The 27629-nt window shown below is 46.2% G+C and overlaps 1 protein-coding gene across 2 annotated transcripts; it reads left to right on the forward strand.

Annotated features, from left to right (window-relative positions):
- Window positions 1-52: 52 nt before the first annotated feature.
- LOC144104592 (uncharacterized) lies at window positions 53-26932 on the forward strand. Of its 2 annotated transcripts, none has more exons than XM_077637693.1 (14): window positions 53-240; window positions 407-443; window positions 3190-3237; window positions 5653-5729; window positions 6453-6496; window positions 8813-8849; window positions 10437-15175; window positions 16307-16364; window positions 19448-19588; window positions 19733-19941; window positions 20075-20181; window positions 20483-20583; window positions 21432-21566; window positions 25658-26932. In XM_077637693.1, the coding sequence occupies exons 1-14, from the start codon at window positions 209-211 to the stop codon at window positions 25752-25754; spliced, it is 5862 nt and encodes a 1953-aa protein (XP_077493819.1). In that variant the 5' UTR covers window positions 53-208; the 3' UTR covers window positions 25755-26932. The 2 variants fall into 2 exon arrangements, with proteins under 2 accessions (XP_077493819.1, XP_077493820.1); XM_077637694.1 differs by having other exon boundaries at window positions 73-240; window positions 16310-16364.
- Window positions 26933-27629: the final 697 nt, after the last annotated feature.

A 27629-nucleotide genomic window follows, 5' to 3' on the forward strand; every position in this document is an offset into this window, starting at 1 on the left:
CGTGACACTGATAGCGTCTCGACTTATGGCTATTGTGGCGCTGGCCGCTGGCGCTGATTTGAATCCGCTTAGGCGTGTTCAACGAATGTTGGTACGGTGACTGTGGTGGTCAGGCGTCGACGGAACGTGCGGTGTTCCTTTTATGTGGCGTGTTCATGTGCACTTTTACACCTCACAAAGTGACTGGATACCCGACGAATGAGCCCCGATGGCCGATCCCGCCAAGACAGAGAACACAACGTAAGTGCTCGGCCGGCAACGTTTCTCCGCTTTCGTCCCGAGATAGCCGCTGCTTAGGGCTGCGTTAACAGTAGCGCTAGAGAGCTGCTGTTACAAGCTTGTTATATTTCATGCAAGCCAATTAGCGGCCACTTTGTGCTTATCAATTTTTTTCGTCCCTTTTCAGGGACACCACCTTGTTGCGGCCGCTGCGGCGCTCCTCGGTGAGTTCGCTCTTCCAGTTTTCGCTTCGTAAACATTCGAGCGCGCGGAAGACATCGGCATTTGCGCTATATTCAACAGTTCGGAGCACGTCGCTGGCACAACTAGGCGCACGTAGTTTTTCTTTCGTTTTCATGGTTGCGCTTTCGGCGCACCCTTCTTGCGCTGTCCAGGTTCATTGGACAAAAAAAGTGTGTTGGGGAAGGGGGGGGGGGGGGGGGGGGGTCTTGGTATGTATACATCATGACAATTTAATTCCAAGCAGACGTAGCCGCATGTAATATGTGATGATAGCATTTTGGAAGAGGAAATGACACACACTCTATGTATGCGCACCTGTAATTTGCCATTTTTCCTCTCCTAGCCCCACATAACTTCCAGGTACCGTGGTATGGGGGGAGGCTGAAAGGCGGGGCTTCTGTTCGCGTTATTACGGTATATCGCTGTCGATAGCTGATTCTCGGGAGTGGTAAAGATGCCGCAATTAGTCCTGCAAGCTGGCAGACAGCTCAATGTTTGGAAATGAAATGCCGTGTAAAATTTTCGGAATGTCTCATGTTTCCTCAGTTTTTCTCAGTCAAAACAGTCAGTTTTTCTCAGACAACTGACATCGAAGTATAAATAATTGGTTGCAGACGTGTCAGGTGCATTATTCTAAGGATAGACGTTCCTCTCTGAAACTCGCAGTATTAATTCTCGTATGTCAAAATGCAGCACTGGTGGAAAGTTTGTCACCTTTGCTTGTGCCGTACTTGTTTGCAATTCTTTAGTTTGTTTGTGCCGAAGAAACAGTGGTAGGACTTGGAGCCGTTACTGTTTTGTGTGATGGGGAAGGCTGAATGGCACGATATAATGGCTTTGACAGGTGTTTTTTTTTTTTTTTTTGCAATAGCATTAGAGTGTTCTCCACAGGAATACCTGTCTATGACCGGAGTCGTGAAATTCATTCATTGTTTGAGGGAGGTCACGTGACTTTCTGATGTTATCATAACCTGCCTTGATTGGTTGAGTGGCCATGTGACCTTGTGATGTCATCACAACCTGCCCACCAGGTTGTGGGCAACATTGACAGATTCAAAATCAAAAATCTGTAAAAAAAAATTATGCATACAAATGTCGTCGCATCATAGCAGATACCTGCTACTGCAGCTTGCAGTCCAAATATGGTGGTTGATGGACTGACAGTTTCAAAGAAATTGACTGAAACGCACACAGAAGTTGCAAACAGAGGCTGCGACAAATATGGAATCTTGTCTATCTCTGAAGGTGACTTAAGGGTCCGCATAGTTTTTTTTTTCCAAGTGCTTGGGTGCTAGCTACACACATCTGGAAGCTGTCACCCGGGCCCAAAGCTTCCACTCCACTGCCAGGAAGTGCGGAGGTTATAGTGTTTGTTTTTTCTTTGGGGCTGTGCACATTTGGTCTTCATGTTATTTACTTCATTGCAGATGGATGAAGTAAGCACTCTCCCCTTCGTGCTTGCTGTGTGAAATGACCTTGCCTGGAGGGGGTGCAGTTCGTACTTTCTGAAAACACTGCAGCAGCAAATGACTCCTTTTGCTGTTCATGTGCTGTGAACGAGAATCGTGTTACAGGCTGTACAGTAGTCTGGTGCACACCATGTCCAGAGTCTCCAAAATATCGGTTATCAAAGACACCAACATCATGTTGAAATGAATATGTACATTTCTATCCGCACATGCATTCCAGTCACTCAGTATTAAAAATAGAACCTAATGTTGACTGATGCATACTGGTCCGTATCGATCACACTGATTGGTCAACTTTTTTTTTTCTTGCGGCCCTTGGACCGTGCATTGCCTTCCATACCAGACACTGTCTCTTCGTTCTGTGTTAGTCTGTACCTGAGAATTTTTATTCTCAGGTACGGACTAGCAGTATCTTGGAGTCCCCATACCCAGGTTTCTCAGACCGTAGCAGTCGTGGTTCCGTTTCCAAGTCCTGGTACTTCACAGATCATTGCTGCTTTTTGTTTCTTGCAGAAATTTACCCCGATGTGAGGGCGGGCACAATTTGAAGTGATTTGGAGCTGACCACTTCTGGCTTAACCGACTCGGATTAAACTGTTGTAACACAGTTTAGTTTTGCAAGAGACTTGAAATGAATACATGAGCTTTGCTAGCCAATGGTTTCTATAGGGCACCATCATGCCTTGTAGAATTTATTGGTCCTTTTGGCCGAAATGAGCATGATAACCTTCAGATCGCACTAGACTGTACAGGCTGTGTCTCTTATTTGTGCGGCATTCCTCGCACAGTGGCACCACCAAATCATGCGATGCATTCAGTGGCAATTTTTCAATGGCTAAAGACTGCCAGCACTCTGCATTGAACGGTCGGTGCCACCGTCTTCCGCACACATAAGAATTTTCTTTTGTTATGGTGGTGTATACCTGGGAACACATACCTGATCAAGCATACGGGGGACATGGCGGGCCATGAGCTCTGGAAATTTTTTGGTTGTACCTATCAGACTTGTGCCATTAGGGAGCTTTCAGAGAGATGTTTTTCTAGTAACTTGGCAAATGTAGTAGTTGTCTTATAGTGTTTTTTGGCAGAAATGGATGTGCAGTGTGTGAGGTGTGAAATGTACTCTGCATCTCCTTAAAGAAAAAAAAAATGGGGACATAATTGGCGATCTGTCCATATCTCTTGCAATACAGTGATGGTTTTCAGTTTTCTTTTGCTTTTATTGTCTGCTTGCTGATCTTTGCTTTGTAAACTGCAGATCCTGAAGCCCAACAGGCCCCCCTTTGAGGATATCACCCTGAATGTCGTGAGTAGACAACCTACCCTGGCATTGTTAGCTGAATGAAGGTGCATTCTGGCAACGGGCTGGAACATTGCTTTGGTGCTGCCGCATTTGTGCTTATGAGAAGCAGAAATTAAGAAATATACTTGCTACTTTATTGAGACTTGTGTGAAACAATGCTCAGCTTAACGCTTTCCTTACTGTGCCATTCAAATTGTTCAAGTTGAATGATGGTGTCAAAACGGCCCATTCTGCGCAATCTGGGCCGCTTCTGGTCAAGCAACGCCATTCAGTACGCTGCAAAAAAGTTGTACTTCAGTTTCTGATTTGGTTTTTTCCTCAGCCATATGAGGCAGTATTAAAATTCGCTCGACACATTTCAACGACCCGCCAGCATGGTGTCCAAAGTGGTGTCCTCATTCCACACTGACCCTGCTCGGCAACGGTGGTGTTCTCGTGATTCCGCAGAATCAAAACAGGACTTTGTACATGCAAGTGACAGCTTTGTGTGAAAAGATGTCAAATTGTCTGGCTTGAGTTTAGAGAGAGAGAGATGACAGCTGTGCTAAGCCTGGGCTATCGATAGGTGCCTGTCTGTAACTTTTGTTCTCACCGTTGCTGAGAAGATTCGCTGCTTTCCGAACTTCTCTGAAGGTACCGGGCATGTTCTGAACGATTCCGTGCCACCAGCGATATAGCAGATAGTTTTCACCAAAACTGCCCAGGGTCAAGCCCACAATGCTTCACACTAGCAATTTATTATTATTTTTTTTTTACTGACCGGAAAGCTTAGCATGAAGAGTTCGGCAACTTTGAATACACGCTTCTGACATAGTAACTCGTAAAACGTATATTCTAGGTTTTTTTATTTCCCTATTTTCTGCCTGAATGTATTATTTATGGAAAATTTTGTCTGAAATTTTACTAATAAGATTTTTTTTTCTTCGTCATTTCTAAGAGCTCTGTTAGCCGCACATTGGTATGCTGCTGTGCAGACATTCATTCAGCGACAGTTTTTTTTGGCCAGTTGATTCAGACTTGTGGCTGCGACAGTATCATGAGAATTGTGAACATCGTAATCACTAACTGAAAGTAGATGGCAGTGTGGTTGTTTGAGGACCCAAAAATGAAATAAGTGCTCGATGCCACTGCAGTTTGCATGCAAAAGCAGCCTGTCGTGGCAATGCCTTTTTTTTTTTCTCGTTTAGCTGTAAAAGTTGTTTTTCATGCAAGTAGCGTCGCTGCCATCAGGATACAATAATCAATCAATATAGTGCAAGTTCATTTTGTCTTTGGTACTTCTTTGAAATAAAAGCACGTCGAAATGTTTAGAGAAAGCGGGGAGCTTAGGCTAAAGAATCTACGCTCTCGTTTTAGAAGGCAAATGCCAAATATCCTTCAGTGTCACTGTGTTCTCTAGTTGGATGCCACCCAAAAATGAAGCAGTAAATGCCCCTGAATAGAGGCCTTCTGTCCAGTGGTGGCAGCCTATTGTCGTGATGTTGTAGTCGGTCACCTTGCATCTGCAGTGCCGCGCTTCACAGGTGCTGGGCACTTGACTGCAACATCGTGCCAACAAGTCGACGCCATTGGCATTTGCCGCCTTGTACTTGACTCCAACTATAGTGTGCAATAGCCACAAAAGTTTGAGATGCATGTTCTCGGAGAAAAGAACGAAAATTGTTGCACTGCCGTGTGGCCCAACTGCCTGGTAACGTTGCCAGTTAATGCGGCATACTCGTTTTCACGCAACTTTAGACTTTTCAGATGATTGGCTTCCTTGACTGCACACCCACGTCTTATAAAATTTTGTGACCAATAGTACATCATGCACAGTATGAGCTGGCACACCAAAAGGTGTGGTAGGAGCTCTGTTCTTGAAGCAGTGGTGCTTGACATTTGTGTTTGGCGATTGATTTAAAGAGCTGCTCCCTGAATGTTTGTGGAAATGAAGTGGAGTGTATCAAGGCACATTGATTAGCTATAATGCGGAAACCTCACTTGGGTCACTCCGGATGCATTGCAGTTTATATTGAGCGCGATAGCACCTACGAAAAGTTCAGCAGGGCATGTGTTGTGTGCACGGTGTCGATAACTTCTGGAGAGATGCAAGCAGCTTCATTTTATGCTCTTCCTGGAGTCAGTCTACCTGTTTTGTTACTTTGTGTAGGCAAGCTGATACAGATTTCTTGCCTGCTCTCTTGATTTGCTCCCTCCCTACATGTTGCACTGCATCTGGACTTGTAACTTGTGGACTCTTGGATCTTGTGCAGTTATAAACTGCAGCATACGAATGGACTTGGACGAACTTTGTAATAAATTCAGTATTGTGCAACTTGTAGTGGGTAGCTGAAAAGTTCTCTGCTCGTGGATTGGTTCAGTTTGTAATAGCAAAAAGATGGAAGCAAGCTGCGTCTTCTATTTTTTTTTTATCTCCAGACTTTGCAGACCCGTGAACCCGGTGAGAAGCGGAGGCTGTCGAAACGGGTCAGCTTCTCAGACACGCATGAGATCAAGTAAGTTTTATTTGCACCCACAACTCTCTCTGTGAATCCCTTTCTCTAGCGTTTTCATGTGCTGTCTTTCACATTTCCAGTTGGCATGGCTTAACATTTGTACCGTATTGTTGCAAATGGTTTCTTGGTGACGCTGTACACGCTCTACCCAACTTGTACAGAGTCGATCACACTTGTCTAGAGCGCTCGAGCGGTGTGCTGTGGAGCAAATGAAGTTAAATCTTATCGCAGCTGCTTTGCTGAGGGTAAGGTGCTGGTTCGTGTGCGTTTCACATGAATATTAGGCTGCTCTTTAGCGCAAGTATTATCAATGAATGTCAATACCTACTTTATAATTTCGCTTTATTTCCACCGGACTGCACCGCTCGAGCGCTCTAGACAAGTGTGATCGACTCTGTACAGTTAAAGGTGCACTAAAGAAGATTCTGAGTCATTTTTTTATCACAGGAACTCTATCAATGTACCCGGAGCATTCTTAGAAACTTAAAATTTTCTTATGTGCTGATTTCCCTTTTAAAGCGGCATAAACATCCTAGCCCCCATCTTTTTTTTAACTCACCGTGAAGATTAAGGAGAGTCGACAACCAACATGTTAGCCATGGCAAAAAGCACATGCAGTGAGAAGGCGATAATTGTAAAAGGGAAATGAACTACTAATACTGCCACTTCAGATTTGTTGCATCACATCGCACAATTACCTGTGCATTTTATTTTTTTTTCCAGACTCTTCAACCGTGACCAGTCTGGAGAGCTTGGCTCCAGTGCTGGTGAGTTCTTTGCAGAATTGCTGCCGCTTCGTTGTACACACAATTGCTGACCTTTCCCTTACCTTTTCTTTTGGGCATCAGTCGAAATTCCGACAGCCACACAACATGATCTTGCCTGGTTTGGGCATTCGTTAATGTCATTTCAACAATGTTTTTCTGACAACAGCTAGATATAGGGACTTCAGTTGGAGATGAAAAATTTGTTGGCATCGTTGTCTAAAGATTTATGTTAGCAGCCATGCATATCCTAGTCTTTTTTATATATATACTAGTTATCACTGTGATCAGTATAGGAACGATGGGAAAATGACTAATACCCCTGTCACACGGGCACTCGAAAGGCACTTTGAACTAATGCTCCTTTACGCTACCAAAGGAGCACTACTTCAAGGGAGTTCGTCCGTGCTACACTGTCGCGGAACGACCTTCGCAAGAAGTTTTTAGCGCCCTCATCGGCGAAAAGCGTTATTTAAATTGCAAACCTCACTGCACATGTAAATACATAAATGTCACATTTTTTTTAGTTAATTAGTTTTATAGCCGTATTATGTTAAAAAAACGCAATTTTAACTGCAATAATGACATGATTTTCCAAGTACAGAGCATAACATCTCAGTGCTGGCCACACTGAGCCCAACTCGCTCGTATATCTGTAACGAGAGTATGGCGTGGTGAGACTGCCACAAAACAAATGATCTTATATTTTAAAACACCACCAATCTTATGAAGTGAATTTATAAAACGAAAGTTGAACGTTTCTTTTTTCAATTTATTTATGCTGTTAACTCGCTGGGGGAGAGAGTACTCCCTTGAAGCCTCAAAGGACGAACTCGAGCTGCCTTGTTTCGAAGCTTCTTCGAGCTAGGTGTCCTTTGGCGCGTCCGTGTGGCAGCGCGCGTTCGTCCTTAGAGTAATGGAGCATTAGTTCAAAGTACCTTTACAGCGTCCGTGTGACAGGGGTATTACTTGCCTTATGTGTATGAACGTGACATGAGGGGGAGTTTGAGACCTTGGGAGAATTTTATAAGAAATGTCATAATATAATAAAAAAAACTGCTCAGGCCAACCATATCTATATTCCCCCCCCCGTGGGGACAACCAAAAGACGGCACACTGAAATACGTAATCAACGGATATGTGAGCGTTATTTAAAGGGAAATGCTTCAGACGTGCTTGCCACAATCTAGCGAAGCAAAGCCTCCATTACAGCAATGCACGCAAGCTACTATGCAGCAGCATGGCCGCTGCAACTCTGTTTTTCGAGTGCATCGAGTCGTGTGCCCGTTTGCATCTTTTTTTTTTTTTTCCCCTATATCAGTTGACTCTCTCCGTGCCTTCTCTTTCTTACCCACTTTCTCCTTTGCGCTTGCTCACTGCAAGCTGCGCTCGGAGGTCGTCGAAACGCAGGGCTCATAAGCCTGGTGGTGAAGGTTTCTTTAGCTTTTTTTAAACAGCTCAGAAAAAACAATGCATGCCGCAGTTCCAAATGTAATGCGAGGTGCATTCTGAAGCATTCTTTGTTGTTTCCCGCGGAGTATTGCAGATTCTTTGTTCTCATTTAGCGGAATTTAACATTTTCTGCCGTAGAAAGTTTAGGTCCTTAGCCATATGAGACACGCACTCAGTGTAAACTCTCACTGGGTGTTGTAATCGAATAACGGTGACCTTAAGTTTCCATAGCAGCATGCTTGGCAGAGATGCTCGAAACGGGGAAATAAATGTGGATTTGCTTGTTTGTGTCTAAAATTTAGCACTTGTTTTGTGTGTGTGTGTGGATTCGGACAGGTGACAAATTTCGCTGGAGTTTTATTGGAAAAGCTACTTGAGTTCTTGTGCAGCATAAGTGCTTGTGGAATATGTACATAAATCAGCCGCCACGGTGTCTGAGTGGTTATGGCGCTCGGCTGCTGGCCCAAAAGACGCGGGCTCAATCCCGGCCGTGGCGGTCGAATTTCAATGGAGGCGAAATTCTAGAGGCCCGTGCACTGTGCGATGTCAGTGCACGTGAAAGAACCCCAGGTGGTCGAAATTTCCGGAGCCCTTCACTACGGCATCCCTCATGGCCTGAGTCGCTTTGGGACGTTAAACACTCATAAACCAAACATAAATTTAGCCCTGCAGCTCACCTTGTTAGGAAGTTTTTTTCTGAACACGCCTGCAATGACAATGGGATTCAAGACGGGTTAATCTTTAGGATATCGAGCTTCGGAGAACATTCATCTATGCTTGGAGTGTTTGTAGTTTCTATCCTGAATACAGTATACTTCATGTTGTAACTGCAATGCATGGCGTGGCGTCTTTATTTCTCTATTTCAGACAATGTATTGGCGAATGCCAAGGTGCCCACACCCGGGTGAGTAGTGCCAACACATTCAACAGGTTCATTTTTCATGTGAATGCTGCATCGAATGCATCGAAGTGCTTGATGAAAGAAAGGAAACATTCATTAGTTGGCAGTTTGCACATTGTTAATTTGTACACAGAATTAATGGGTTGATGGTGCGATGCAAAAAGCGCTGTAAACGCCGTGATGGCTCAGTGGTTATGGCGCTCGGCTGCCGACCCGAAAGATGCGGGTTCGATCGCGGCCGCGGCGGTCGAACTTCTAGAGTCCCATGTACTGTGCGATGTCAGTGCACGTTAAAGAACCCCAGGTGGTCTAAATTTCCGGAGCCCTTCACTACGGCGTCCCTCATAGCTTGAGTCGCTTTGGGATGTCCCATAAACCGCAAAAAGCGCTGCAGTAGTTTCATCTGGCACAATACTGTGCTTGAGGCTGCGCATTTGTCTTTTGAATCGCGCATTTTATTTTGAGTTTCGGGACCAATTTTTTTTCTTTCTTTCGAAGGCATGTGGCATGGCCGCGTTCTACATTGAGGCATGTCTGCCTCAGTGCGATGTGACAGCGTGTTGCGGCTGTTCATTTTTTCTTTTGATAGGGTGCCAACTTCAGCGATGTCATATTTACTGAAATATAGCATGACCACTGTTGTAATGCGAGGGTCAGTTTTGCTGGTGAGGAACAAGACAAGAAAAGTATGTTAAGGAGCTAGACCGCTGCTGAGTGTCAATTTATGGAGAAGTCTGTCAAACTGTGATTCATTCCTATGTCTCTCCTACATTGTTGGTATCATCATCATCATCGCAAGCAGATCAACTTTTCACCTAGGTGACGTTACCTTACCAGTTGCCTCTTCATACTTTATGGTCTAGCACCAATTTGTTTAAATGAAGACTCCCCACAAAAGTGCCGCTGCGGTGGCTCAGTGGTTACGGCGCTCGGCTGCTGGCCCGAAAGGCGCGGGTTCGATCTCAGCCGCGGCGGACGAATTTCGATGGAGGTGAAATTCTAGAGGCCCGTGTACTGTGCGATATAGTGCACATTAAAAAACCCCAGGTGGTCGAAATTTCCGGAGCCCTTCACTACGGCGTCCCTCATAGCCCGAATCGCTTTGGGACGATAAACCCCATAAAATCAAATCAATCCCCACAAAAGTAGCTTGTAGCACAAAGATTTTCTGTGAAGATTTATTCTGGTTATTACAATATTGGATTAGAGTGAGTTTACTGCACTTCTAGGCTGTTTTATTTAGTCTTCAAAACTTCATTAGTGTGATCGTTCTCTTTCTAGTCGCCAAGAGAAACACGCATTCCATTCAAATATATGCCAAAGTTTTGGTCAACGGGCAGCATTTCGGAGCTGTGCAAAGTGACCGTGGTATTGCAATTTTAGTTTGGGGCATTGTGTTTCGAGGTGTAAAGTTGGATGTTTTCTTGCCAAGTAATAGGTGCAGGGGCTGTCTAATTAAGTGGGGTGATGCGTGTGCAGAGTTTGCATCGTTGGTTTCTCGCAGTACTTGTTGCACTTCTCTTTATCTGCCCCTTGTTCCATTGTAATTGGGCCACCTTACTTTCGGCTCCTCTTGTATGTTTTGAACAGTGCCAAGACAGATGACCCGGCCAGTAGCAAAGGTGACACGGTCTCCGTACAGGCACGTGACCATCATGATGCCCTTGAACAGAGCTTCTACTGTAACGAAGATGATGCTGGCAACAGAGAGACCGTTTGCCCATCGCAAAGCACTTTGATCTTCATGGAGGATGCACTGTCATGCTTGGTATTTAATGGAGCTGGCAGTGTCGACGCTGTGGACCAGAATTCCTCCTCTGCTTGTCCAAACAGGACGACTGTTGCTGCTGAAACCATGGACTTGACCTGTGCCAATGCTTCCTCTGTGGCTGGCCAGCTGGCTGCGGACTGCACTGGTGCAGTGGACAGGAATGCTTCCTCTGCTTGTCTCAGCAAGACCGGACTTGCCGATAAGACCATGGACATGACTTGCGCCAACACATCCGTGCTCGGCCCGATTCCCACTGATTCTGCGGACAGGAATGCTTCCATTGCTGGTCTCAACAAGACCACACTTGATCACAAGACAATGGACTTGACTGTCGCCTCTGCTTCTCCTGTGCTTGACCAGATGACCACGGACCTTGCTAGGGCTGCAGGCAGCAGCTCCACCTCCGGTTGGCTTAACAAGACTATGCTCACTGACAAGACTATGGACATGACTGGCGTCCCTGCCTCCCCTGTGCTTGACCAGATGACCACGGACCATGCTAGGGCTGCAGGCAGCAACTCCACCTCCGGTTGGCTTAACAAGACTATGGTCACCGACAAGACTATGGACTTGACTGGCGTCCTTGCCTCCCCTGTGCTTGACCAGGTGACCACGGACCGTGCTAGGGCTGCAGGCAGGAACCCCACCTCCAGATGTCTTAACAAGACGATGCTCACCGACAAGACTATGGACTTGACTGGCGTCCCTGCCTCCCCTGTGCTTGACCAGGTGACCACGGACCATGCTAGGGCTGCAGGCAGGGACTGCACCTCTGGTCGCCTTAACAAGACAGTGCTTATTCATGAGAGCATGGATGTGACCTGCGCAGTTCCCTCTGCGGTTGAGCAAATGCCAGAAGATAGCACGGCCATGCACCAAGGTGCTTCCAGCATCTGTGATGTCTCGGTACACCCGCTCGAAACAATGAATGTGACTTGTGCAAGTGATGTTGTGGATTTAGCAACCGACGCAACCATGAGGGAAACGGATGTTGTTGCAGCTGGACACATTTATCAGGCAGCTTCAGGTGACGCTGCAGTTCAGTCGATGAGCGCTGTTTTTAAAGATATCATCACAGAGGATGCATGCGATGTTGCAAAGCCAGCCCAGCAATTAGATCTTGCCTCGTTTGTCGCAGTGGCTCGGAAATTCGATGCAAGAGATGCACTAGGAGACGACGATAGCCCAGTCAGGACTGCTTCCAACACGAGCACTATGGGTGATGCAGCTGGAGTAGCCAACCCAGTTGTGCCGTTAAGCCTTGCTTCTTTTTTTACAGCAACGCGGAAATTTAATGCGAGAGATGCACTGGGAGACGACGATAGTCCAGTCAGGACTGTTTGTGACACGGCCGCTGTGCGTGACGCGGCCGTAATTGCCAACCCAGTTGTGCCGTTCAGTCTCGCTTCCATTACACAGACAATGCAGACAAATGACTCAAGTAACATCCGGGGGAACGATGGCAATGACAAGCATCATGTTATGGGAGTGTCTGCAGCAGTGCTTGACGGTGCCACTCGTTTCAGTGAGTGCCCCACATCTGCTGACACCACAGAAGCACCAGAGATGAGTGGTGTGATCCTTCCCCCTGCTGTGGACATCTCTTTGGCTACAAACTACCAGCCAGTCACAATGAACATCACTGGCCTTGACGTCAGCGGCAGGGGTATGTTGAGCAGCGCCGCTTTGCTCTCTGGCTCCGATTTATCTTCGGCCAAACAGAATGCTATCTCAAATGAGCCCTGTTCAGCCAAAAGAAATGGCAGTTGGACGGCTATGCAGCCACGGGATGCGGAGCACATGGCGTCATGTCGTATGAGCCTGACTTGTGCTTTCACAGGTAGTTTGGACAATGACCGCCCGCCTCCAGCTGCTCCTCTTTTGGCCGACGTCACTTGCTCCAGCATCAACCATGAACAATCCATTGGCCCAACATCGCACAACGGCAAAGTGCTGGGCGAAGATGCTGGAAATGGGGACTCTTTCAACCTCAGCAAGACTTGTTTGATGAGCGTCTCAATGGATGCAACCTGCGCAAGCACGGCAGCAGCAGTTATAACTGAGCAGCATGTTGCTGACTTGAGTGGTCACCAGGCAGGGCTGACACACTCTAATGATTCGTGCTCCGCCATCAAGGCTTGTAAACATCTGTGCAAGCGTTCAGAGGAGGCCATTGATCCGGGCAACTTGATGGATTTAGATGGGGCAGCTAACCAGTGCTCGAGAGCCCATGGCAACGACCTCAATGGTTCCAACGAAAGTGCGAGGGACAGCACGGGTGCTGCTGGGTGGTCGGCAAACATGACTGCAGGACTTGTGGGTGGTATGACACGTGGCGAGATTACCGTGGAGCCAACCCTCACTTCCGCGCCTCTTCTCATGCCAGGTTCCTTTCTTGACGACGTGGCTGCTGTTGAACCCATAGAAGGCAACATCAGTTTCCCTGATGCGATCCCCCGAGAAAGTCCGCTTCCTGACGTGGGAACTGTGCCATCTTTTGAAGAGGCCACGCCAGGGCACAAGGCAACTGACGAAATGCGGTGCATCGAGGAAAGAGCCGTGATAACGCCTGTCCGGCCCGCATCTTCAGAAGGGGGTGAAAGGAAAGACATGACCTCCTTGAAGAAGCGACTCGCCGCTGAAGTAGATGGCATCAGCGTTCTGAGTGGCAAAGACAGCATCGCCCTCCAGCAGATGGTGAGCCCTGTTTCCAATGCAAGTCGGATGCCAAGGGCTGTCTCATCATCAAAATCAAAGAGCTTAAATGCTGCCTCAAAGAACGACTTCAGTGCTCTCCGCAGGAAGTTCGATGCTTTCCTTGACTCGACTGGAAATCGCAACATTTCTGGGTTGGATGGGTTGGATGTGTCAGCCTTGCTGGCTACCACTGCTGACGACGTTGACTCTATTTCGGGCGATGCATCATTTCCACATACTGCACAGGGAAAAGTCAATGTGCACGACAATGGAGGCAGTGCATTAGAAAGCTCGAGCAAAGGCAGAAAGCAACAGCCGAATGGCACGAGAAGTTCATGTCTCATGAAAAGCCCTGGTCGGGACTGCTCTGTAAACTCTGGCAATGGAGCAGATGTTGGCAGAACTGCGTCACAGGTGCCGGCTGTGGAAGGTGAAATTTTGGCTGACTCTAAACCTTCAAAAAAGGGCATCGTTAGGAAAAGCGGTGAATCCTGCTCTTCCAAAGATGGCTGTAACTCAAACGTCGTCATCGATGTGGTTCATGATGTAGGCTCAGCTAGAAGAGTTTCTGCAAGCTTGGAAGGTGAACGCCGATCAACTCGTGCCACTGCTTGCTTATCCAAAAACTCCATGGGCAATGCATCTGGGTCTGGTGATGAGGGTGACAGGACGGACTCTGTTGCGAAGTGTGATGCCGCGCGGAAGAGTGAGACATTTGTTGAAAGCGGCAAGTGTACGCGGAGGAGCAAGACATTTGTTGTGCCTACCAAGGACGCTAGGCCCGGTGCTACATTTACTGTGTTGTCTTCTCCAGGCTGCGATGTTGCCTGCATTGACAGCAGTGCCGCTGGTGAAAATGCCGCTGAAAAGTCGGAGCTTCTTCCTGCTCCAGCAAATGTTCCTTCTGCCTCCTCAGCACCCTGCAGGTGTTCAGCGAAGAAGCACATTGCAGGAGCATGCCAGTCAAGTGACAAAATTAGTTGTGACCAGAGTGCTGCCACCACCAAATTTAGGAAGAGGCTGGATTTTACTGAGCTGAAAGAGCGACCCAGAGGTGTCGAGGCAGGCAGCGCCACCTGTGACAACCTCAAATTAGGCTTGTCTTCCGATGCGCACACTGCTTCTTCGAGCAGAGCACTTTCTGAACCATCTGACCAGTTTTCTGTCTCCGGTCGATCTCGTTCTCCTTGTTCCAAGCTGCACACCTCATCAGCAGGTTCATTAAGCAAGATTCGGCAGCAGCATCGGGGCCTTAGCTACGTAGGATCTGATGAAGAAATGCTCATGGACGTTCCAGAACCTTCCCTTGTCATGAGCAGCCCCACGACATCCTCCGTGCAGGCTGTTCAAAGAGACAGTGGCACTACGTCGGAGCAGGTAACCTCTCCGGAGGGCAGAGAGAAGATAACACTGGTCAACGGCCACATATCAACGAGCTTATTTTACTCCTCTTCAACGGCGAAGAAGAGGAGCAAGCCACCATCGACGCCATCCTCCAGACCGTCTGAATCTGGCCGTTCAAAGGCAAAGAAGCACCGGTCAGGGAAGTCTGGTGCAAAAAGTGGCGACTGCAATTGCCGTCGTACACCGGCTTCGAGTGGCAGGAAACGCAGGGCTTCGCCGGAAACTCCGAGCACGGACAAGTGCAAACACAAGGCAAAAGGTGGCCACGCTAGCGTCCGTGGAGCAGCGAACAAATCCCAAGTTGCTGACCAGGAGGAAATGGCGGTTTCCAAGAAGCAAAGAAATTCTTGGCTCTCTTTCTTCGCTCGCAACTTGAAGCTGCGGAGTCTGCCTCCAACACCGCCAGGGCTGTTGGAAAACATTGTGAATGCAGGGCTGCCTGAGCCTCGTGACTTTGGTGAGTAGGCATCTTCATTACATTTTGTTGCCTACTAGGCTAGGTTGATGGTTTTAGGCTTCCTTCACCAAAGCAGGCAAGGTTATTTCCTGAATGTGTGCGCTGTAATTGTCATTTGTCAGTGGGCACACTTTGTGTTCTTCTCTATCGTGCTCATTCTGCTGCGTTGTTAATTATAGCAGCGTCATTGGTCCCTGCTGGTAAGGATGAGGGTGCAAAGTTTCTTTTTACCTTCATTACTTTGGTGAGCTCCTTTGCGCTGCTTTGCAGATGTGCTTGCTGATGCTGATTAGTGTGAGCACTTCCTAAAAGCTGCACCTTGCAAGACCAGTTTAGGGCTGTTTCAACTTTACAAATGTTCCATTGCTCTCAGAGACGGGTTTTAATACTTGGCTGCTGGTTGATTTACGCTCAGATTTCGCGCAGAGCTGGCATCTCAGTCTATTCAAAGTATCACTTCATTCCCGTAGAAACAGGCAAGCATTGCAGTCAAGCAGTTTTAACGATGTCGCTGCCTGTCACAATGTTGCACCACAGATGCAACATTTCACAACTCGGTGCCATCTCGTGTTCAATTCATGCACTACTCAGGAACGTGAAAGGGCGACGACAAAGTGAGGCCACAGACACAACACATATTCAGTGTGGTCTCACTCCCTTGTTGTATCCCTGTAGTTTCCTGCAGTGTTTCTAGTTGAACGGAATGTACAACTTTATTGATGCTTTGTTGACTCTATCTATTGGCAGAATGGCAAAAAATGTCTGCTACAAGGCATTGACAATGCAGCGTTTATGGGTATCTCTGAGTGTGTGCATTCCTCTTCATAGCACAAAATGGCTGCATTGCTGCTATTTCAGTTTCAGCCTCTTTATTTTGGTCTTGGCGGAGCTTGCAAGTAACGTAATCTAACGTGTAGTGGAGAAAATTGTCGATGCTAGCTTCTGCATGAAATTGGTCTAGTGTGCTGTTAGCAAGCAGGGGCAGTTATGTCTCTACCGAAATAATGCACAGTCCATGTGCCACGTGAATGCATACATATGTGTGCACTCATGTGCTTCTGCACATGTAGGTGCAACGAACGTGAATATTAGTGCACCTTTCAGTCATATCAATTTGCGATTATGTTGCAGCAGGAGTTCAGAGCAAGGACGCCGCTGAAACCAAGGCACTGCCAAAGCTTCCAGACATGTATGTTTTTTCCATTTCCTTTCAGTTGCATTAATTCTTTGTTGCATTGTACTGCCAAGAACTGTATCCATTACAAAAAAAAAGCATGTGTGCATTCAATGCTAGCACTGGCCCTGTGTAACACTGGTGCAATGTCAAAGCGTTACCATTGAGTGCAGTGTGTGCTGCTGAATTTCTTGGTGCATTGTACACATTGGCCCGAACTACATTCTCTGAAGCTAGCTCTTTTTATTTTTTGTGAATGTGTGTGCGCGTGCATGTGCGTGTGTGTCTTTGCCTTGTGGAGACAAGCCTGGCACCAGTGTTCTAGGGACACCGAGTACCAGGTGAAGTTGGCCTGCACTGATAGATTACCACACTGTAATTTGACAGTACTGGTACTATCACTGAATGTGGAGCTTTTTTAAGGTAGAGAACATGCATGGGGCATTTCATGTTTTAGCCGTGTTGCAGTTACAGTTACCAGCCATCTTCACTAGCGAACTCTTACACGTTGATTTCAGAGTCTAGGGTACATCACCGTTCACTTCCAAATGATGATCAGTGTCCTTTTCGGTCTTGATAACATGAGTTCGAATCAAGTGGCGGGGGGAAATCCTTAATCGAATTTGCTTGGCAACAAAGCAGTTTTTTGCTGCCGCATAAACTTCTACATTAGGGGAAAGAGCCATTTAATCTGCTGTACTCTAACAACGAGAATTACATGGAGGCGTCCTCATTGTCTCTTTAATTAATTTAACATCAGTTGGCAGTACAGCGGCGGTAGCCTAGTGGTTTGAGCATCCACCTCGTGCGAGAGGTTCAATCCCCAGTGCTGCCGGGCACCTACCGATGATGCAATGGGCCTGTTGCTTGGCTTATGTGAGGTGAAATGCTTGTGTACTCAAAAATACCTTGTGCCATGGCGCTCTTTGGCCAAAGTGGCCCTTGTGCCAGCTTATGTCAGGCACAAACAAGCTGGGTCAGCAAACTGTTCTGGTTAGCTCATTTATTTCGTTTTTCTTGAGAGGCTGCTCAGCTAGAATATTGTTGAAACAAATAGTGGTCTCTGCTACCGGCTTGGGTGGTGATGTCTCAACGAAAGCTGTCTCATAATTCATACATTTTGAGCTAACCATACCCTAAGATCAGTCTTACTCTAGACAAGAATGACAGATGTTAGGTGCACAAAATTTTTCGCAATTTAAGGTGTGCAGCTTTTCAGGCTTTGAAAGGTGCAGTTTGAATGCATGTGTGGGAAACACTCCAACACGTACCTAAACCATGACACGATTTTTCTTTTCTCCTGCTGTTTCTATGGTCTACAAACTTTCATGTGAACAATGTAATTGCACAGTCTGTACTGTAAACTGTTCTGTCTAGCATGAGGCACGAGAAGTATGACAGCTCCAGCACAAAAGAACGCTACACAGAAATGTTGCAGCTGTTGTTTATACATGTCTTAGAAGTTCAAGCAGAGGTACTGATGCATGTTTGCAAGTGTGCTTTGTCCTGAAACATGCAATGGTATCGTTTACAGTAGATATCCAAGTCTTGAAGCAAACACGCCGTGTTTTAAAAAGCTTGATCACGGCGTGGCTGTAGTATGTGCTATACAGAGCTTATTTTAGCCACTGTCAAGTTTGCAACTCTGGACTTTCTTTTTTTTTTTCTGTCATATTATAGATAATAGATACTTTCATATATTGTCAGCAAGGTTGTTGACATCATTGCTTGTTAATTATATGCTCCACTAACTCTTGGTGTGCGAACCGCTGAAATTCTAAGGGCTTCGAGGGGCTTGAGAGGAGGTGGGTAAAATTGCCATCGCTACTTTTTAATTGGGGCGATATTGATTTGCGGGAAAATTTCATTGGGAAGTGCAGCTCTATACATGGTGGCTGTTGATGAGAGCTTATGTATTATTGTAAACTGATGTACGCTTCGAGCACGTAACTCGTGGCTCAGAAAAACCTATAAATGGGGAAATTGGTGTTGTAGCGTCCTGAACACACGCAGTGCAAAAAGGACCCGACGAGTACTGTCTTTTGGCCGTCACGTAACTATTCTCAGGGGAACACATTGAGGAGGAACATACACGATGTGGCCGGTGAAAAGAGCTCCCTTTCCTGTTCTAATATTCGTTGTAATGCCGTTGCAATGGTTGTGATGTCGAAGTAGTCGGCTGTGGAGAAGGAGCTCAACATGTTGGTTGAACCACTACGGAGTGGATCTATAATGGTCATAAAAGCCTAGCATTGCTATATGTACTATTGTGGACGAAATTTTCCAGCACGTAACTCCTGGCTCAGTAAAACCTATAGATGGGGAAATTGGTGTTGTAGCGTCTTGAACACACGCAGTGCAAAAAGGACACAACGAGCGCTGTATTTTGGCTGTCACGTAACTATTCTAAGGGGAACACATTGAGGAGGAATTGAGGGGAACACATTGAGGAGTAGTTGACTTTGGAGAAGGAGCTCAACATGTTGGTTGGACCACAACGAAGTGGATCTATAATGGTCATAAAAGCCTAGAATTGCCATATGTACTATTGGCTTTAAGTGCAAAGTGCTCTATTGTTCGGCTGATTTCACTAGCACACATTATAGAGTCCAAGGCCTAGTTTCATCTCTACAAATGTGATCTGCAATCACTGGCTGATAAGAAAGCTATATGCTTTTGATGTCGATCGCGTGTCCTGGGCACTTTTGTCCCCGACGGTGCAGTCCTGGCCGTAATATTACAAAGTATGCTTTGGCGACCACACTCCTGTCACGCCTTACCTGTCAAAATGGGAAGTACTTCATACATGTTAGTACATAACGCCGGAGCACTCCTGTATGAACCCAAGATACCGTCGCATCCTCTGTACGGAACGCTCGAGAACTTTTCAAACGCCGAAGCGTGCTTCATAATACTTTGGCCACACCTGTGCTGCAACTAGCATCCTTCATGTGTCACTTTGGTACATGCTGTTGCAATTTCACACTAGCATTTCTTGCGTGTGCTTTTCATGTTGCAGCTTTTCAATTGAACTCCTGTTTTGCCACTTTGGCTAATGCAGGGCCCTGTCAATTATTCTTTTTTTTTGCTTGTTGCAGCTGCGAACCAGTTGTCTTTGACACTGCCGAGGTTGATCTTACCGCTGGAATCGACATCAACGATATTCTGGATCGCCTCGACGATAAAGATGCCCTGGAGAGCATCTACTGGAGCTTCACTGAGCTTCCCCAGGAGTCAGTGTAAGTGGCTTTAAGGAGTTGTAGCGAACAAACAAAGTGGTAAATTAGTACATGTTTGGGATATGTGTTTTGCGAACCAGGAAAAAAACCTGAAGTGCAGCTTTATAACTGTTGTGCTCTCTGGCTGCTTTCATTGGTTTGCAGGAAGCAGTGGGAGCTGCGTGCCATAGAGATGGAGCCGCATAAAGCAGTCTTCGGCTTCATTAAGGACCAGGTGAAGCTGACTGTGTCACTGGGTGACTTCGTCAGGCAGCCGGGCAGCACGGACAAAGACGCTCTGTTTCAACGGACTGCAGGAGCAGTTCCTCGGCGCAGCAAGCATATTTCGGCGCTGAAGTTTCAAACAAATTGCTGTAAGTATGCTTGCATGCTCGCAACACTGTAACTCGCAGATCCTAGCAGCAGTGTACACGACACTGGGGTTGCTGGCCTAGTATTTTTGCTGTGGTTCATGGACTAACACCTTTTTATTTGTCCCATTTTTAGCTCCACGAGCTCTTTTCAACCAGTACATAATAAACAAGCGCTTTCTGGACACGTTCAAGACTGCCGAGCTACTCAAGCGATATCCCACCACTGACTGCCTGGGCAAGGTGACTTTCACTCTTGAGATTTCTACTTGTGCATTTTGGTCTGCTTCGTTTGTTGCCGAGCTATTATCTTGGCAAGTAAATGAGTCTTCTGCTGCCAAACAGACATCAGCGTACCCAAAAATAACCATTGAGTCGATTTTGTGTATTTCTTTCCGCTAAAAACAAAAATCGTATCTGTAAATTTCTGTCACTGTCAGGCTTGATTGAGAACGGAGAAACAAAAACACAGTGCGAGAGCGAATGGAGTGCTGTGCATTCGCCTAAAGTGCGGACGTATTCTTTCTTCCTGTCGGCTTTGCAGATGCTGGGTGAGCTGGGTGCCTTCTTTGTGCGCCATGGGCCACTGTGCCGAGACATTGGCTTCATCGCCAGGTTCTGCCCATACACGTTCGACTACCCTGTGTGAGTCACTGCGGCTGTGATGCCATTCAAACTCTCTCCCTTCAAAAGCCATAGGAAGACCCAACTTTCTTCGCTACATCGACAGTGTGGATAACACTAAAAAACAACAGTCGTCGGAGCGATTTTGGAAGTTGGCTGCCCCGAGAGAATAACATTCAGCTGCTGTATTAAAACAGTAATTTCTAATCAATGTAGTGTTAACTTGTACTTTTTCTAGAACAATACCATTTGTCATCTTGCAGTATAAGCTCTGCTTGATTTCTTAAGGATAGATTAATATGAGCCCCCTTCCTCGTTTCTATTTTTAAAATGGGATAGCACCAGAATCAGAAGCCCCATGGGGTCAAAATGAGTCGTCGGTCCCAAAGTTCACCTATGGACTTGCATGTCCCTGTGAATTTACCTTTTTTTTTTTTACATTGTAATGAATTTTTGCAATTGCTCTAAGAACATGCAATTTCCTGCTAATTACTTGATGGTGAGATAACCTTACTAGGTTGCTAGTTTTTTTGTAGCTTGAAGCCTATTTGTGCATGTATGTCTGCATGCTTAGTTGCATACACGTGCCAAACCGGCCAAGTTCTGTGCACAAGTGGCCAGAACTTGTTCAGCCTCCCACATCTCCTCCCAAGTCACCACTTGCCTATGCAGTTTCTTTGTTACTGAGTGCCACCATTAGACTTTCTCCGAACAGGGTTTCTGTAATGACGTCAAGAGTAATATTGCGTGCCATGCTGAAGTGCGGGCGAAATGCAAACGACAACTTTGAAGGCCTTCTGAAATTGAATGGACAGTGCACAAAACTCTCATATCCCTGCTGTTTGTCTTCAAGACTTCTTACATTACAGCCTCTCAATCCACATCATGCATCCAAGGCGACTCATCTGGTTTCACATGGATCTTCTGATTGACCTTGACACGTATCCGCACGCAGAGATCCTTCCTTCGTCACGGCCGTACTCGGATGAGTACCATGTGATAAGGTGAGTAGCAGCATTGGCCTCCCATTTGAACCCGGCTGTTGGGTGGGCATGCTTGCTTGCATTCTGTTGATTTTTAAGGCATACATCATTCAGGCAGCTGGCCTGCCAGCTGAGGCTGGCTATGTTTGCCCATGTGGGGCAGGTTTCATAATTCATTACAACTTAAAGGCTTATCGCACAGCACAGCTCTGAACTGGACTAGGCAGTTAACCCTTTCAGGCACTATGGAGAAATCTGTGTACCGTTGGCTGTCTAATGAAATGTGAACGGAATAACTTGACCGTGAACACAAGAGTGCAGGATTATGTGTTGCTGGCGAAGAAATGTGGGAACCATGTGGCGGTCAATGTGCCATCTGAGTTATTCGGTCTCCTCGAAGTAAGAATATTCATTTTGCTGTTGGTGCTTCAATTGTCTTTTTTGTGTTTCATTGGACAATGACAGTACATAATGAATACTCAGCTTTTTCTGGCACCGTACTGCTATATAGCTGGGGTTAGACTTCTCAGTTAATTTTTTTTTTTAATTCAGTTGTCTTTTTCTTTTTGGTGTTGTTTTTCGACACAATTTTCTTTCCTTCTTTTTTTGAGGCAAATATTATTTCTTGTGGAAGAAATCGGCATTTTTTTTTTTTTTTTCGGTGATATATGTTGCACACCTGTGTGCTCAAAAGTTATGTATAGAATATAGTTTATCTTGACTTGTTTGTTAGGAAGAGCAGTTTACGTGCAAGTAATTGTCATACAGCTGGTCATGTTTACTTTATTGGTTGTTATGAGATAATGTTTCATATTGTAAAGTTACAGCATGGAAGTGGTTGGGCAGAAAGATAAAAATTTATAAATATGACCATTTCTGAAACTGGGGTCACAAAAGCTGGAATAACTGAGAAGAAATTGAAAGCAGCAGGGATGCAACAGACTTACAATTGCCTCATTTATACAGGTGTTACAGGGCCTTTGTCTAGTTTCCATCATGCCAGAATAGCTATTTACAGTAGAATCTCGATAAACGGAAATCGGTTAAACGGAACTACCGCTTAAACGGAACAAACGCCTCGCGATTGGTTGGTTTTGTATTAAGCCAATGTAAAAAAAATCTCGTTAATCGGAACTCAAATTTTGCGACCACCGCGTTAACGGAACCGAAAAACTCGAAACCGCAACTAGTTGGACAAGCGCAGTGCCATCGCGGTACGCATCAATGCTCCCCTCCTTCTCCTCCCCGCGTCACCACTCCGGTTTTCGTCTCCGGCGGTTTCCGGTTTGCTCGTACACTGCCCTCCGCATCGCTCGCTCGCGTTCACGGCGGTTGTGTTCAGTTAGGCCTAAGCCCTAGAGCTTTTGTTCGGTCCGATGGCAGCGCAAAAACGACCGCACAATGCACTTGCGTTGGAAAGGAAGATGGAGATCATCAACGACTTCGAGAGTGGCGGCTTCACGAAAACGGCGCTAGCGACGAAGTACGCCGTCCCCAAAAGCAGCCTAACAAGAATTCTTCAGGACAAGGACAAGCTGCGGGAGGCGTTCGAGACGTCACGCTTTGGTCCTAAAAGAAAACGACTGCGAGCGGCTGACCACGAAGACTTGGAGAAATGCCTGGTGCTTTGGCTGCGCAGAGCCCGCAGTGAAAACATCCCAATCAGCGGGCCACTAATTCGTGCAAAAGCGGAAGAATTTGTTCTTCGCCTCGGCATCGAGGGTTTCTCGTGCAGCGAGGGGTGGCTGACCCGGTTTAAAGAGCGCAATGGACTGGTGTTTCGTGCTGTTTCAGGGGAAGCTGCCGCTGCTGACGCGACGGCATGCGGAGACTGGCGAGAAAGACGGCTGCCCGAGATTCTGGAGGAATACGATCCAGAGAACATCTACAATGTAGATGAGACTGCACTCTTTTACAAGTTGCTCCCCTCAAAATCGCTATCATTTAGAGGAGAGAAATGCACCGGAGGGAAACTGAGCAAGGACAGGCTGACCGTCCTTATCGGTGCCAACATGACGGGCAGCGATAAGTTGAAGCCGCTAGTGATCGGCAAATCGAAGCATCCTCGTTGCTTCAAAAACGTCGCAACCTTGCCCGTTTCATACCAGGCCAATGGCAAGGCGTGGATGACGCAAGCCATTTTTAGTGAGTGGATTTATCGCGAGGATGCGCGCTTCTCTCGCAACAAGCGGAAAGTTTTGTTCCTGGTGGATAACTGCCCTGGACACTGTACTGTGCCAGGTTTGAAGTCCATACAGCTGGAATTCCTGCCAGCGAACACCACAGCACTGCTGCAGCCTATGGATCAGGGTGTGATTCAAGCGCTCAAGTCGCGCTTCCGCAAAAATCTTCTTAGGAGGATGTTCTTATGCATGGACCAGGGGAAGGAGTACAAGGTAGATGTACTGCGTGCCGTTTACCTCCTGGATGATGCTTGGCGGCAGGTTAGTGCAACCACCATTGCCAGCTGCTTCAGGCATGCAGGATTTGCCGCAACCACAGAAAAACCCAGCACACAGAGTGAGCCTGATGATGTTCACGACGCAGCCGAGGAAGATTTGCTACTAGAGAATTGTGCTGCGATGGGCATTCAACTTGATGAATATGTCCAGATCGACAGCGATGTGGCAACATGCCCAGAAAATACCGTGCACAGCATTATAGCTGATGTCTGCCCCCCTGATGAAAGTGAAGACGAGGAGGAAGAGCTTGAAAACGAGACCGCTGACTCTGATCCTGTGGTGACACCTGCGCAGGCGGAATCGGCAGTCCAAATGCTGAAGAGTTTCTTCCAACGAGAAGAAGGTTCGGAAGTGTTTCTGCACAGCCTGTCAAGTATGGGTGATGCCATTAACAAAAAACGGCTGCGAGAGCTCAAACAAGCAAATATAAAATCCTTTTTCACTAGCCAATAAGTGGTAATTCCCACTCTTTTTACATTTTTTTTAAAATTTCAGTACTAGTACTACTGTAACAAAAATTCACTGCTTATTTTTCTCTAATAAAGTTTGTTCTCATAGTGTACTGTTCTCCTTATTACCTAGATTTCGCAAATTGAGATCCGCTGAGACTGCCAACTGCGCGCGCGCGCGCCAGCCGCGTAGGGTTCACGCGGAAGCGGATTGCGCAATGCTGAAGCTATTCTCTCTTTAAACGAAACTCCTGATAAACGGAACATATTTTCCCGGTCCCTTGAGGTTCCGTTTAACGAGAGCCCACTGTATCTGGTTGTGAAGAACAAATTTTCGGACTGAAGAAAATATGACCACGGCCATATCTAGGAACCAGATGTCCTCCAAAAACTCTTTAGCCAGTTACGATTATGATAAGGTGACGAGTCTGTGAGCATAATGCACTAGGCGAGTAGACTAAGCTTGACGAGGTATTGGAGCTTCTCTGTCTGCGCCTGACCTTTTCCTAATGTGGAAGAGCAGTGCCTCAAAATGTACAACTGCGCTGCTTAATTCAGCGATCCCTCCGTCTCATTATATACGTCCTGGCTTCTGCACTTCAATTCTGCACTCCTGTGACAAATTGTAATTTGTACTCAACACCTAGAAAGATGTGGCCAACATGTCAAGGATGCTGACCTTTTCGGTTAAAACCGAATTTAGAAAGATGGCTTCGGTGTACATTTTTTGTTTGTTTAAACTGACACCTAGCCAAGAGCTAGCAGCAATTTCTTTTTTCTTACTTTCAACATAAAGGGCTCTAGAAAGAGTGCTTTTTCTTGTTCACTAGCCAATGCAGTAAACATTTCTCGCAACAGTGAACTTATGGCAGCGCGTCCTTCCACCCGCCATCATGCAGGCAGATTTTGTTACCTGTAATATTTTATTCTGCGTTTTTAGCATTGTATGCATCTTTCGGGGAATAAAAACTGCGACCACTTGTTGCCTCGGCAGCCTGTGAGAGGGGTTGCGACACAACACTGTACTTTGATTGGTTATTGACCTCAACTGCACACCTGAACTGCAACTAGTCGAGAACATTGTTCATGCTGCTATCAAACAAGGCACCATTTATATTCCGCTTGCAGTGCACTTTGCATGTTTCGGTCAGCAGTGCTGGTGGCCGTGCAAAGGTGATGGTTTGCTCTCGCGTGCTTGCAGGACAGAGAAGCTTCGCCGCATCACGGCTCACGTGAAGCCAGGCCCCCAGTACATCAGGCGAATGGTCGAAGAAATCGAGGCCTTCATGGAGAAGTGAATCTGGCAGTCATCGAGACCACCCGTCATTCGATCACTCGTTCGTTAACCGGCCAACAAACGCCTTAGTGGGGGAACTTTGTGCCGTTGGCTTTTACTTGCCGCACAAAGCTGTTTGACAAGACAAGCACTTTAGACTACATCATTCTGAGCTAGTGTCTATACTGTATGCAGTCTTTATTCTTTTTGTATAGTCTTTGTATGTACATCTTTGTCTGTCTATTTTACAAATGACCATGCCTGGGATGTCTTGCGAGATTTTTTACCATTTCTAGCAGGGTGCTTCATGTAGAAGTGTCCCGCTGTACTTAAAAGAAAATACATTTAGTGGTGCCAGTGTCATTTAGATGACGAATGCACCTGAATGTAGCCAGCTAAGCCAACTTAATTTTATGTCTAGGTTTTATCCGAGAGCAAGACATTGCATCGAGTTGTTGTTTCACTAGCGAGACTTGCCAGCTCCATTTTAAACAAACAAAAAGGCCCGGTCTGGAAGGGAAAGGAGCTTTCATTTTTGGTGGTAGTCTGGAAGTTTGCCAGGTCTTACTACCTCTGTAATTACCTTGGAGTGGTCATATCCTGTATGTGACGACGAAGCAATTCCTGTATTTTTGTGTATACCTTTATTTTAGATTGTGTCCATGCGTGTAATATATATTTATACATATATAAAAAAAGCACACACACCTTTCTCAAAAAGGTGCAAACTTTGTGCGATTCAAAAACAGCATGGCATGCATGGCGGCCATAAAGTAAAAAAAAAGCACGGTTGAATGATGCTTGCAGCCGAGCCATTTGTGTACACAAAATACCGCACAACTACGTTCTTTAATACTGGTTATGGTTAGTTAGCACAGCCCTGGCTTTCCGTGGCGTCGCATGCGACGGGGGTTAAAAAAGAAAGCATCACTGGTGCTATTTTTCCTACAAGAAATGTAGGGGCATGTGTAGCCAAACAGGCAGTTAGTTTTATGTGGAATGAGTTTTATGCTATGGTGGAAAGCTGTTTTGCAGCGTCTTTGTGTGAAGTGCCCTAAGTTTTGATTCGAGCCACTATCACCTTCATACCTTTGCTAACATATGTACATATTGTCCATTTCATTTCATTCTATAACTGTATAACCTCATGATGAAAATGTACAAGCTCTACATCGACATTAAAATTTTATCCAAGCTCAATCTTTTTATTCAACTACTTTCGCTGGGCAACTGTTGCCAGTACATTGCTTCGAGCTATCTTGGTCAATGGTCAACAAACCAGTATCCAAGCTCAATCTTTTATTCAAGTACTCTCGCTGGGCAACTGTTGCCAGTACATTGCTTCGAGCTATCTTGGTCAATGGTCAACAAACCAGTATCCAAGCTCAATCTTTTATTCAAGTACTCTCGCTGGGCAACTGTTGCCAGTACATTGCTTCGAGCTATCTTGGTCAATGGTCAACAAACCAGTAAACCAGTTTCTTTGTAAGTAGGTCACTGCTGTTTTGTTTCATTTGTAGTACAGAAAAATTCTGCTCCATGCAAGAGTCAATGCGGCCTGAAAATGGCTTCAGGTTCCAAAAATCCAAGCTCTCAAAATTGTGCTTAAGTACTGAAGGTTTATGTTGACGTATATATGCCATATTTATTCATGCAATGAATTAACACCCTTCCTCAGTTGCCGTGGTGGCTCAGTGGTTATGGTGCTCGGCTGCTGACCTGAAAGACGCGGGTTCAATCCTTGTTGCGGCCGTCGAATTTCAATGGAGGCGAAATTCTAGAGGCCCGTGTACTGTGCGATATCAGTGCATGTTAAAGAACCCCACCCAGGTGGTTAAAATTTCCGGCACCCTTCATTACGGCATCCCTCATAGCCAGAGTTTCTTTGGGATATTAA

This window comes from Amblyomma americanum, chromosome 9 (genome assembly GCF_052857255.1).
Source record: "Amblyomma americanum isolate KBUSLIRL-KWMA chromosome 9, ASM5285725v1, whole genome shotgun sequence".
In the NCBI taxonomy this organism is placed as follows: Eukaryota; Metazoa; Arthropoda; class Arachnida; order Ixodida; family Ixodidae; genus Amblyomma; species Amblyomma americanum.